Source organism: Mycena indigotica, assembly GCF_014461135.1.
Source record: "Mycena indigotica strain 171206Taipei chromosome Unknown Mind.scaff0006, whole genome shotgun sequence".
Lineage (NCBI taxonomy): Eukaryota > Fungi > Basidiomycota > Agaricomycetes > Agaricales > Mycenaceae > Mycena > Mycena indigotica.
The window spans coordinates 1,369,923-1,383,108 of record NW_023503005.1 but is presented as its reverse complement, the minus strand read 5'-3'; the positions used below and the strand labels follow the sequence as shown (position 1 = coordinate 1,383,108).

General features: G+C 51.4%; 3 protein-coding genes across 3 annotated transcripts; 1 reads left to right on the top strand and 2 right to left on the bottom strand.

The window, feature by feature from the left end:
- Positions 1–241: 241 nt before the first annotated feature.
- Positions 242–1,430, top strand: MIND_00681300 (uncharacterized protein; the record flags this gene model as incomplete). The annotated part of the gene is made up of 7 exons (XM_037363524.1): positions 242–388; positions 442–514; positions 560–716; positions 764–928; positions 980–1,298; positions 1,347–1,373; positions 1,425–1,430. The coding sequence occupies 7 exons, from the start codon at positions 242–244 to the stop codon at positions 1,428–1,430; spliced, it is 894 nt and encodes a 297-aa protein (XP_037219168.1).
- A 133-nt stretch (positions 1,431–1,563) lies between these two features.
- On the bottom strand, positions 1,564–3,890 carry MIND_00681200 (Dimethylaniline monooxygenase; the record flags this gene model as incomplete). Its single annotated transcript, XM_037363523.1, has 13 exons — positions 1,564–1,729; positions 1,786–1,805; positions 1,853–1,914; positions 1,966–2,146; positions 2,197–2,406; positions 2,455–2,567; positions 2,617–2,692; positions 2,742–2,912; positions 2,955–3,172; positions 3,222–3,258; positions 3,308–3,319; positions 3,367–3,670; positions 3,721–3,890. The coding sequence occupies 13 exons, from the start codon at positions 3,888–3,890 to the stop codon at positions 1,564–1,566; spliced, it is 1,740 nt and encodes a 579-aa protein (XP_037219167.1).
- Positions 3,891–11,956: 8,066 nt separating this feature from the next.
- MIND_00681100 (uncharacterized protein) lies at positions 11,957–13,174 on the bottom strand (the record flags this gene model as incomplete). Its single annotated transcript, XM_037363522.1, has 8 exons — positions 13,057–13,174; positions 12,894–13,004; positions 12,719–12,843; positions 12,595–12,668; positions 12,536–12,542; positions 12,446–12,490; positions 12,319–12,398; positions 11,957–12,269 (listed from the first exon to the last, which is right to left on the bottom strand). The coding sequence occupies exons 1-8, from the start codon at positions 13,118–13,120 to the stop codon at positions 11,957–11,959; spliced, it is 819 nt and encodes a 272-aa protein (XP_037219166.1). The 5' UTR covers positions 13,121–13,174.
- Between the last annotated feature and the right edge of the window lie 12 nt (positions 13,175–13,186).

Sequence of the window (13,186 nt, the reverse complement as noted above, 5' to 3'; positions counted from 1 at the left end):
GCCAAATTACATGGTTGAAGGGAACTATAGATGGAGTGGTGCTAGGGACTGTCAGGGTATTTTCTAGCCGCGTTTTTAGTCGTTGTTGTTGCGCGCGTTGCAAAAGCTTCCAAAGCCCAAACTCGAATGTTAGACGCAAGTTAGACGGTAAAGCGGAAAGTGCCTCGACACGTGAGCGATTATTACAGACTTGCACTGCGCAACCACTTTACTTCTCCACCGTCTTGAGTGGCACTGAATCATGGCTGCTTACTTCTTTGCGTCCCCCATCGACGTCGACATCAAACTTGACTCAGAGGAGCAGCGCAAACAGGTCGAGGCCAAAACCGACAAGGAGAAGACGGTCTCTTGTCCTGTGTATTTCGACGGAGACTCTGTCAGCGGCCAAGTTCGTGCTGAGGGTTTCCTGGACTGCTCTCTGTGTTAAACGTGCCAACCCAGGTTGCGATACGAGTCCGAGACGGGAAGAAACTGCAGCATGACGGAATCAAAGTCGAGTTTGTGGGGAGTATAGGTGTGTTCATCATCGTCGAGGCATGTACCAATCTCACATTTCCAGAATTATTCTATGACCGGGGCCACCACCATGAATTCTTGTCACTTTCACAGGAACTCGCCGCCCCGGGTGAGATGCGGCAAGCACAGACATTCGAATTCAATTTCAAGAATGTGGAGAAGCAATACGAGAGCTACCAGGGCATCAACGTCAAGCTAAGGTACGGTTTCTCAGTAGATGGCTCTGCGTCGTCAACTCCGTTTACAGATACTTTATTCGAGTCGGCATATCACGGCGGATGGCGGACGTCACCAAAGAGCGCGACATTTGGGTGCACTCCTTCCGTCCCCCAGCAGACACGAACGCCACCATAAAGATGGAGGTCGGTATCGAGGACTGCTTGCATATCGAGTTTGAGTACAACAAATCCAAGTGAGTCAATAGCCTTGCTTCATTTTGCCTCTTTTCCTATACACCATATAGATACCACCTCAAGGACGTCATTGTCGGCAAGATTTATTTCTTGCTTGTCCGAATCAAGATCAAGCACATGGAGCTCTCTATCATCCGGCGGGAAACCACAGGCTCTCCACCCAACCAATATAACGAAAGCGAAACCATAACCAAGTTTGAGATAATGGACGGCGCTCCAGTCCGCGGCGAGACTATTCCCATTCGACTTTTCCTCGGCGGCTTCGACCTGACACCGACTTTCCGCGATATTAATAAGAAGTTCAGCACGCGGTATTACCTCAACCTCGTCCTCATTGACGAAGAGAATCGCCGGTATTTCAAACAACAGGTCGGCGTCCTTCTCTAGCCTTACACAGTGCTAATCATGCCCTTTCAGGAAATCACAATAGTGAGGATTCCAGAGGCAAGCTTTGCTTTCCATCTGGCCTTTGGGGTTTGCTCATTATATATCTAGAATTGAACACTCTTTTTTTCGCGTTTACGGAGACCACGGCTTGGTTTTTATGCTAGCAACACTGTGGGACGAAGAAAGTCGGTCTGTGTATTATCAACGCCCTTCTTCATCTTTATGTACCGTCTCGTCTCGTCTCCCCCTAGTATCCACTGGTAAAGTACGCCAGTAAACTGTGCGCGTATTCTAAACTATCTACTTGTTGCTGGTGCCCACCGAACTGTTGTTTGCGCTCGGTTGATGGTAACTTGACTGGATTGCTATTTGCAAAGAATGCGCGACCCCAGACATTCAGGAGCTCCCTCTCGCTACACAAGAACGTGATCAACTTCTGAAAGGAAAAGAATGGTCAGCTTGAACTCACTTTGGATCCGAGGGAGTAGCCTGTGGCCAATCAGCATATTATTCGAAAGATGTAGTGGACGGCTTGCCTGTTTGCCGCCGAATTGGTAGGCCGCGGTGTTCAACCAGCTCGAAAAGAACGACACGATTTCTATGTGATCACATTTGAGAGTCGAAGTCAAGGTCAACTTTCGTTACACACCTTCTTGTTTCTGCCATTTTATGAACAGCAGCCACTTGCCATAGCCGCCCTGCGATGCAACCCAGTCCCGATATTCTTTCCACATCGTCTGGCGACTTGGAAGCCGCGCAGTGCCTGTCCATACCTTGGCTAAGGCAATCGCGAAATTTTCGCCCCAGGTAAAAGTCACAACGTTGAGGTTCTGGTTCGCTCTCTGTCAGCGAGGAATGAGGATGGCCTAGAATAGCATGCCTGGTTGATGAACGCCAGCGTGGGCTCATCGATGTAGAATAGGTCCCGCCAGAGCGAACGGAAGTGGGTGCCGTCAGTCACTATCGGCTGTGGTTGGTCTTGCGGCCCTTCTTCGTTGCCTTTGATGGAAGAGTTGTGATATTGAGGTAGAAAGGGGAATGTGTATCGGTATCCAGTGGATAATATAATTTCGTCGATGTCAGAAAGAAACTACGGGGGATTGATTCAAGCTGCGCAGAAAATTGTCATGGTGCCTACTGTCCCATCCGACAGTTCAATCGTGCGATTCTCTGGATGGAATTGGTGGATGCCGACCACAACTTCAATGCCTTGAGGCAGTAGATTCAGGAAGACAACAGGCGTATTTGATCCTGAAGAAGCGTTAGATATATTCCTTCGGAAACATTCAAGTCGGCGTACGTTCACTTTGCCTCCAGGAAAGCACGTTACGCTTCACGAGCGGGTTGAGATCTGCAGCAATGCCTGTGGCACTGGGCTACAACACCAGATGAGCGAGAATAAAATGGAAGGCTATAAGTAAGTACCCCGGCTCCAACAATCAGAACGGAGTGGTTGGCAAACATTTCAGGGCGCCTATATTCGCGGGAGTGGAGAATGGACTCCGGGTATCTGCGGTGCCATTCAATGAGTCCCGGAATGTTCGGCATATTTGGTCCGTTGAAAGTGCCCGTTGCAACCACCACGGCATCGAAATCCTACGCCAGTTAGTACAAGACACGAATAGTAAAAGAGCCAACCTCGGTCCACCATTTTTCTTTGCACGATGAAGGACTCAACCGCTCCAATTTCTTAACGGTCAACTTCCATCCATGTTCATTCCCGAAAGAATCATGTCGCTTTTCGACTAATTCGACGCGAGTATTGTACGAGATGTGGGGACTGCGATCGTTGGCATTGATCCCATAGAAGGAATAGACAGAGCGGAGGTAACGCTGGAGGTTAAGGTGAGGAATATCTGTTGATTGCTTAGTGATGAGAACGAGTGCGATGGAGAAGAGTCTGACTCCAAGGACTCCCTGGGGGCCACTCGTGCCTGTTGAACTGTAAAAGGCGTATGACATTAACTTTATACGAGTCATCACAAATCTACCTTCATCAGAGGCTAGAGGATCAGTTAGTGTCGGAAAACCAAAGTCAATGATGGCTCACAGCAGGTACATTTGAAGTCAGTGACGCCCAGACTCCATGTGGGGCGCGATGATCCCTCCAGCGTTCGGCGCTAGTCACCCCTGTGTTGTCATTGCGGTCATTGTGATAGACCACATGCGGCAGGGGTGCGTTTGGAGGTGGCAGCGAGGGCACAAAGTCGGCCACCTGAGGGTCCACATTCGGGATTGGCGGCTGACCCTGGGTTTCATCTGAATAATGCCATACACCGCCTGGCACTTCGTCCCTTTCGAAGATTTTGACGTCCAGGCCTGCATCGACCAGTTCGCGGTATGCAACAAGCCCGCTATAAGGCAGTTGGAAGCGAAGTTCAGGACACGAAATTGCAACCCGAACCTTACACCAGCGCCAATGACAGCGACTTTGCGGATGGGCCACTTGAACTGGTGGTAATCGGAGTCGTTCTGATGGATTTGCTCAGGTTGAAGAGGGACTTGAAAGGAAGTTTGCGTCAATGCAAGCGAGAGGGAAGCGGCGCATAGCGAAAAGACGACCCATGCAGCCATAACACGAAGGGAGATAACAAGAAAAACGGTCGATCCCCACAGTTGAAGATGGGGAGACTGAGGTTTTTATATCTGTTGATCATAGTTTGCTGCGCCAATTCAAAAGCCCGCAATTGGGGGAAACTGCGAACACCTGCACTTGAAGTTAGTGCCATAGGGGGCTGTGTTGATCACGAACCACCACCATCTCTTTGGTGATGGGACGAGTCCGCACAGAACCCCCCACCGCAGTGCGCGGTGTGGAGGCATATACGCGCTCTGGCCACACGTCGTGGACCCTGCACAGACGGGGCGGCCTGTAGGGTCGAAAACCAAACTTGCCGAACGAAGGGCACATTCATTGGGCATCTTACCCTTCCTGCCGTACAATCCTGACGCGCGACACGACAAAATACGATTCCTCTCCCCGTAAACCTTCACCGTGTACCTTAAGAACAACGAGCTCTGCCCGAGGAGCCACCCCGTTGACCACCGCGGGAGGTCGACAAACCACAGAACCCTTCCTGAATTCTACGGCCCAGAAGAGCCAGCTCCCCCCCAACGTGTCATAATGGACCCAGTGGAAACCTGACCAACACTTGCGGAGCACCGATGGCCAAGCATCCCGACACCGGGCTCCGACGCTGGACCGTCCCTCACACCCAAAAAAAACTTCCTATCACGTGGCCTGCAAGCTGGCTAGCTGTGACAGCCCCCCATCGAATTGCCCTCAGCGCACTACCTGCTGCCTCCCGAAAATGCCGGAACTAAGGGATGAGTGACTCTACCCCAGAGGAAACTCGCGGATGTCGAAGAAAACCGACAAGAATTCCTCGGAAGCAGGGATGAATGACGAACCGAACCCGCGACCACCCAGTAGCGCCCCCACACCGGAGATCCCGACCCCATACGTGCCGTCGTCAACGGCGCAAGCATTTGCGAATATGGAACCACGATTCCGACCCCCCAAAATTCAGAACGAGGGCCAACCACCTCCACAAATATCCAACGAAGAGACATCGAACCAAGGAGCCGTTGGAGTACTCCGGCGCAGAGCATGGAGCGCGGAGAGGCTCTTGAAAGGCATAGATGACGCGACAGCTAACTACGTCCTACTAGTGGAGGCCCGTTCCGATACCTGACCCGAGCTATCTAATGCTACCTACACACACATGTTCTTCGACGCGATAGTACTGCTTTTGAACAACCCCAAGCCCGAGACTGGAAGAAGTCGTGTGCTATAGGCACACGCGGCCCGAACCCGCCACATTTACTGACCATCTGTAGAGACGGGACAGGAAACGGGGGAGGGTTACGCGTCATTGACCTGGTGACGAGCAGAGCCTCAAACTCTGCCGAATCCAGGTCAGTGGCGCCGCAACGGCGGGACCTTTTTAGGTCGGGGTCCGCCGGCCAGCAGTCCTGGCATGGCAGGGTAGGGCTTTTGTCTGCTCGGGCAGACACGAAGCGATACCCCGCCAACCCCAAACGGTAGGCACATCCGTCGGCATTCTTAGCGGGAATCCCGGCGGGCCTTATCTTGCTACTCAACCTCAAACCACCTTTATTAACTGCTTTGCAGATTCATATGGAGACGAACTTACGGCTTGGGACAACGACGGTGACGCTCGAGGAGACGCTGGTTCCGCCACCGATCAGCAGAGCTCCAGTGACAGCGAATCCGATGGAGGGGAATGGGCAGATGACCAGCTGGAGGAATTCTGGACGGGTCTGCTCCCTTGGAACATAACCCCACAGGATTTCGATGATGGCTGGCCGGACGCCAACCCGGATGCGATACAGACTCCGGGCAACGTTAATGCAAACGTTGACAATGCACAGTACGTGCAAGGGCCCGAACGAAGGAGCCCAACCCCAGATCATGGGGAAACCGTGATAAACGGAACCCGAAATGGAAACGGGACGCCGTCTGGAGAGCAAGACGAGCAGAACCACTGTTATAGACAGGGCCGAATAGAAAATAATGCAAACGACAGATTCTACCCCGGACCGGCGCAAGCAGGCGGGACCGGGAAGAAAAACGTTAAGTCGGCGATCAAGGTGTCAGCCCTGAATGTGAAAGGGTTTGGACACGCAAACGTCAGAAATGAGAAGAACAAGTGGCCCGAGATATGGCAGCTAATGCGCGAGAAGAAAACCGGGGTACTGATTGTGGGCGAAGCCCACATGGATGACGAAAGGAAAGAAAGAGTCGACGCTCTGTTTGGTCGGTCAATTAGACTCGAGTTTTCGAAGAACACTGAAACAGCAAATGCCCAAGGCGTGGCAATAGTTTTGAATAAATTTCTTGTAGAAACTGAGAACATTACCAGGCGGGAAATAGTACCGGGGAGAGCCCTCATCCTAGAATTGAAGAATGGTGATGGCACACCCCTCTCCGTCCTGGGCGTGTATGCGCCAACAGACGACCGAGAGAACGAGGAGTTCTGGAAGACAATCAAGAGATTCTACGAAGACCACCCAGAGATCCGCAGACCAGACATAATGGGAGGCGACATGAACATTGTCGAATCAGCTGTTGATAGACTGCCCGCACGCGAAGATGAACCGGATGCTGTCGACGCCCTAGACGACCTGAAGTCATACCTAGGACTAATAGATGGGTGGCGGGACACCTTCCCGACAACAATAGCGTACACGTACTCGCAGACCGCCGCGCAAGGCGGTGCAAGGTCAAGACTGGACCGAATATACGTCCAGAGAGAAATGCTTGAAGATACCTATGAGTGGAAAATTGAGTCAGTAGGAATAGAAACAGACCATGACATGGTATCTGTGAAACTGACAACAGCGGAAGCACCCACCATTGGACATGGGAGATGGGTGTGGCCAGCACACATACTCAAGGATCGCATCCTCCTCAACTTCATTACAGAACGGGGCAGATATTTCCTTGCTAAAGTAGAACAACTCAGCGAAGACGAATGGAACCCAAACGAGAACGCCCAGACACTTTGGCGTGACCTGAAAAAGGAAGTCGGCGCCAAAGCGCGAGAGAGAGCAAAAATCCTCATACCTAGGATGACGAAGGAGATCATGGACATGGAGGCCAGGTTGGACAACATCATCAATGACTCGTCCATGGATGAAGAAGAGAGAATGTTAGCGGGAGCCGTCATCACTGCAAAATTGGTAGAACTCCAGAAGAAGAGGTATAAGAGCTCGAGACTGACCGTCAAAGTACGCCACAGACTAGAAGGAGAAATCATTGGGCGATACTGGTCAAAGCTGAACAAGCCAGCGAAACCGAGAGACCTCATTCGCAGGCTACGAACGAATGGAGGCGACCACGAGAACCCGAGGTACGAGACCAACTCCAGCAAGATGGCAACGATGGCCAGGAACTACCACAACAAGCTCCAAGCGGACCGAGCAGATACTCCTGCTGACGTCCGGGAGGCGGCGATTGAAAATGTACTTTCAAGACTGGACAGAAGGCTCGAGGAGGGGCTGGCACCGACCCTCGAGGGACCGATGACACGCGAAGAGGTTGAATATGCCCTCAAGGTATCCGCCAACTACAAGGCACCAGGGCTAGACGGCATACCCTACGAGGTATGGAAATCTTTGAATGAACGTCACAAGACATTAACCAAGAACAACAAACCGACGTTTGACGTAGTCGGGGCCATGCAAACTGTGTTCAACGACATCGAGAAGAATGGAATGGTCAGTAACTCTGGGTTCTCCGAGAGCTGGATGTGCCCGCTGTATAAGAAGAACGACAAGGCAGATATTGCCAACTATAGGCCAATATCTCTCCTAAACACCGATTATAAGGTGATGACAAAAGCCCTGGCCATCAAACTTGCACAAGTCGCGCCTGCCCTAATACACCCAGACCAAGCCGGCTTTGTCCCGGGGAGACAGATCCGAGACCAAGTGTGGCTCACGAAACGAATAATCGAATGGGCCGAAGCCACCGAACACGATGGGGTTATCGTAGCACTGGACCAGGAAAAAGCGTATGACAAAGTCGAACACGACTACTTGTGGAGAACACTAGAAGCATTCAATATACCAAACAACTTTATCAGTACTGTCAAAGCGCTGTACCGCGACGCACAAACATATGTAATGGTGAACGGTGAACGTAGCGAGAAACCCTTCAAAGTGACACGGGGCGTCAGACAAGGCGACCCACTCTCCTGTCTGCTTTTTGACCTAGCAATAGAACCCCTTGCAGAAGCACTAAGGAAATCCAACCTCAAAGGATTCAAGACAAAGGGGAAAATAGATAAAATTATAACGTCCCTCTTTGCAGACGACACAATGGTATACTTGGACAAGACTGACGACTGGGAGGATCTAATGACAGTCCTTGATGAATGGTGCATCGCGGCGGGCGCAAAATTCAATGTCACTAAAACCGAAATGATCCCAATCGGTAAACGGGAATACCGAGACAAGGTAATAGCGAACCGCGCAATAAACGGAGAGGACGGAACTAGAATCCCAGACCACATTAAAATTGCGGCACAAGGAGAACCAATACGCACCCTTGGTGCCTGGGTAGGTAACGGAGTCGCACAGGCCACAATATGGTCGAGGACACTTGAGAAGATCGACACATCCCTTGCTCTCTGGGAGAAAAGCAACCCGACAATGGAGGGCCGACGCCTAATAATATCCATGATCGTTGGCGGAATGTCTCAGTATCTCACGACTGTCCAAGGAATGCCACGAGATGTAGAGAAGAGACTAGAGAAGAGAGTAAGGAACTACATATGGGCTGAGAAGGAACGGGTCACCGTCAACCAGGAAACTGTGTACGCCCCATTCGAAGTCGGAGGCAGGAAGCTCCTAGACATATACGCCCGAAACGAAGCCATATCGATAATGTGGTTGAAGCATTACCTAAACATCGACGCGTCGAGACCGACATGGTGCTACCTGGTCGATGAAATATTTGCAGCTAAGCGCAAAAATCAGAAGTACAGAATGGATGTGCTGGCGAACCCGTACCTACAAGACTGGGAGCCAAAATCATCAGAGAGGTCAATCGGTGCTGACCTACACCAGATGGTGCAGGTAGGAAAGAAATACGGAGTAAGGATAGAAGCTATAGCTGTGTCGAACGAGATACAGAGGGCGATGCCTATATGGTACCATAAACACGCGCAGGGGAATGTCAAAGTATACAACAAACCTAAGACGGTGGTCAACTGCTTAAAAAACCGACATAGAATCCGGACGGTAGGCGACGCGGAAGAGCTTGCTAAGAAAATGCAAACCGCGAGACACACCGCGAGAAGAGACTGCAGATGCGCATCATGTCAGATAACCAGGGCAATAGTTAAGTGCCCCCACCCGCACAAATGCTACGCCAAAGCGAGGGACTTGATGAACGAGCTTGAAGACAAATGGGACCCCCGCATGGCCCAACCCCAGGTGTGGGAAGAGATGAATGACGAGATTGACCTCGACGACGAAAGCGTTGTTGTATTCGATGCCGGTGTAACAACGCAAGGAACAAAGTCGGATGTGTTCCGAATCTTCGAAAGCGGAACGAGGAACATGTCCACGAGAGCGCCGAACAGGCAGCCGATACACGAAGCCGGAATCGAAGACCTTCAAGTTGTGTATACTGATGGATCCGCCATTGGGAATGGAACAGCGGAGGCGAGAGCTGGGGCTGGAATCTACTTCGGCACAGATGACCCAAGAAACCGGGCACTACGGATACCAATAAAATGGAAGCCGTCCAACCAAGTTGGCGAGTTGGCAGCAATAAAAGAAGCAGCTGAGATGTGCCCGCTGGACCAGCCTCTAAAAATTATGAGCGACTCAAAATATGCAATCGATGGCATGACGGTCAACTCACGGAGGTGGGAAGACAATGGATTCATCATGGTAGCCAACGGCGATCTAGCGAAATTAACCCTGATGAGGCTGCGACAGCGCAGGGCGCCAACCCTGTTCCAGTGGGTGAAAGGACACAGCGGGGTCGACGGAAACGAGGCAGCCGACCTCCTAGCAAGCGAGGGCGCAATGAAGAGCGAACCAGACGAAATTAGAGATAACGACGTTGAGGACCTGAGGTTGAGCGGCGCTAGACTGAACACACTAACCCAGTCATCAGCGATGAAAATAATCCGAACGCTCAAGATGAACGCACCTAAATACCAGGAAAAACTCGCGCGTGCTGGAACCCTGAGGAATCTACCGCTAGTTCGCGGAGCGGCCACAGATGAGGGCGCGGAAGAAGTGTCTGACAAGAAGATATGGAAGTCAATAAGGCACAAGGACATCTCCAAAAACATCAGATTCTTCCTCTGGATGTTAATACACGATGGGTATAAGGTTGGTAAGCACTGGGAACACATACCAGAACACGAGTGGAAAGGAAAGTGCAAGGAGCCCAGATGTGGGGACGTAGACGAAACAATGAAGCATATCTTAACGCAATGCGAGGCGCCAGGCCAGCAAGAGGTCTGGGAACTCGCTAGCGAGCTGTGGAAGATGAAAACGAAGAATGAATTGCCACAGCCCACGACTGGCCAGATCATGGCGTGTGGAATGATTGACAAGGCCGACATCGGCGCAACGAGACTGTTCCGCATAGTGATTTCGGAGTCGGCGCACCTGATTTGGAAACTCCGAAATGAGAGAGTGATCAACGAGAAAGACCCCGCCTCAGAGAACGAGATAAAGCGCAAATGGTGTTGGACAATCAACAACAGACTACAAATTGACAGAGAGATGTCAAATGAAAGCAAATATGGGAAGAAGGCCATTCCCAAGGCATTAGTCCACAAAACTTGGAACGGAACACTGAAAGACGAAGAATCACTCCCAGATGACTGGCCAACGTCAAGGGAGGTCGGGGTTTTAGTGGGTGTCGGTTGAGATGGGTGATGACGGGTGGTGATCGGGAGGGCCAATTCCCTCCTGCACGCCCTGAACTTGTCGAAACTGCAGCCCCACACCAGATGCCTAAGGGCCCAGTGCGACAGCGCATTTCCTCGAGTGGTTTTGATCCGGCTGGCGGGGTTTCAAGTCCCCGCCTCACAACTCACGGGTGGTGGATGACCGACAGATGTCGGCCTAGGATGCTTGACGGAATCTCGCGAGAGAACTACGGCAGGCTACTGGGGAGCGAAAGCGATTGTCTACTACTACCTAACGTGCCACAAAAAAAAAAAAAAAAGTTAGTGCCATAACGTCACTGGTATTAGTTATCATAATGTATGGCTCGGCCAGGCGGGCGCGAAAAGTTGCGAGAAAGCGAGGTCAAGGTCTAAAACCACGCGAGGTGATTGACTGATATTTGTGACAAGAAATCTCGCCGCTCGCGGCTCACTCGCGACACAGATAACGCGTACGGCCCAAGCAGGTCATTGATGCTCAAGGGTCATACAGCTCTTTGTTGGACAAATCAAGGCTGGCCACACCGTGCTACGGCAGTACGGCGCCGTATGGCGCCGTAGTGACTTCAGACAAATGAAATGATGTGACTCAACTGTACCAGACCCGAAGGGAGATATATGCCTTGTCGATCCGTGGTCCACGGCGACGTCAGTCGCAGAAGTAGAAGTTTGATCCGTCGCACCGCCTCACTGGTTCTTTTCCTGAGCCGTGACGGCGACGCGATGCCATTTGCACCATATGTACTGACTGCAGCACAGGACAGCTAAGGCTTACTTAGACTGTGTGCAGGGTCAATATGCCTCTGGACAGTTGGATCAACATTAGGAAATACAGCTCAAGTACCAGTACGTTACAGTAGAATCTTGGCCTTGCTTTGACCTGCTTCTTCCTCTGCAACTCTTTTTCTCCCTCTTAGTTTCTTTACTAGACCCTCAATCATATCAATATCATCTTTAGTTGTGATGGTCTTGCCAGCCTTGCCTGCCCAAAATTCCTGGTCTATATCAAGTAATTATGCAAACGGCTGTACTTCGTGACTGTGCCGACCTCTTTCTCACATGCGAAGAAAGAGCTTACGTGATGACTGCTTGGGGAGGACTGAAGCAGCGCCGGAGAAGCTAACATTTTGTGTACACGATCATTATCCAGTGAAATAACACGTAGATATTTTGCGAGTAACCTCCGTCCTATATTACTTACTTCCTGCCCTTGCCCTTGACCTTCTTTGCAGACTCGCTCAGCTCACCAGCGCTCAGTTCCGAAAACTCGTCGCCGCTGGTCAACGTGCCACTTTTGCTGCGAGCAGTTTTGGGCTTGCGCTTGTGATGCTCGGGAATCCATTCCTCTTGGTAGCCGCCAGCGCCAGTAGCCGTGACGGTGCCAACCGGAGCGCTGACTTCAGGAACACTCCGTTTCTTGCTCTTGCGGGTAGGTTTGGGGCCGAAGGAGAGATAGGCAACGTAGCCCAAGCCACCGAGAAGTGCCGCAGTCATAAGATAGGTGGTAATCCTGTTGAGAGAGTTAGACATCGACCCGTATTGCGCGGCGGATAGCGTACATTTTGAAATCAAAGAGAGAGACGTCAGGCTCGACCACGGTGACAATCGAGTCAAACGCGTCCACCCGGATGGTCTCGTTCTGGTTTCGTGAATTAGCATCAGGCTAAAATACGTGGCAATACGCACACCGAGGGTGTGGTCCAGCCAGATGGTAAGACGGATATCGCCAGGCTAAAGGCGCGTAAGAAGAGATGTCGTAACCCGTTATCCACACACCTTGAACCTAGAGAAAGCTATGTTAGCTTTGAATCAACAATCATGGTACATTGACGCACTCGCTGTAAAAAACGTAGGGAACCTGCAGCCGGACCGAGTCTATCAACGGGACCTTGAAGGTCATAGCCGTGAGCTGTTACAGTATCAGTGTTGACTGCCACAGAGACCAAAAACTATGCCAACATTTTTGACAAGCGTCTCGGTCTGTGCGTTGAGGAAGGCACCGCCGACACTGAGTAGGGTCACATTCTTGCCCGACTTGTTCTCTACAGCAAGATTGATTGTGTTCTTCTCGCCGTTGACGATGTCTGAGGCGGGAAGTTAGAAAGTGCGCAGGTGGCCAGCAAGTATGACGCACGGCCGAAGGCGTTGGTCTCCGGAAAGGAGGCAGTCACCAGAACCGGGTCCGTAGGAATGGCAGTCTCAGGAGCAGCTTTCGCTTCAGTCTGGGCATTCTGGTCGAGGACCACTGCAAGCATGTTAGTTAGAGAAGTAAACACCAGTTGGGCACCAGAACGGACCCTGAGTTGAGAGCGCTAGGCCAGCCAGTGAAAGAGCCGAGGTAAGGATGAGATTCAAACGCATCCTAGTCGATAATAAACCGTGACGAAGGAGAGACCAAGAAAGTTTGGAGGAAAGTCGACGTGTAGT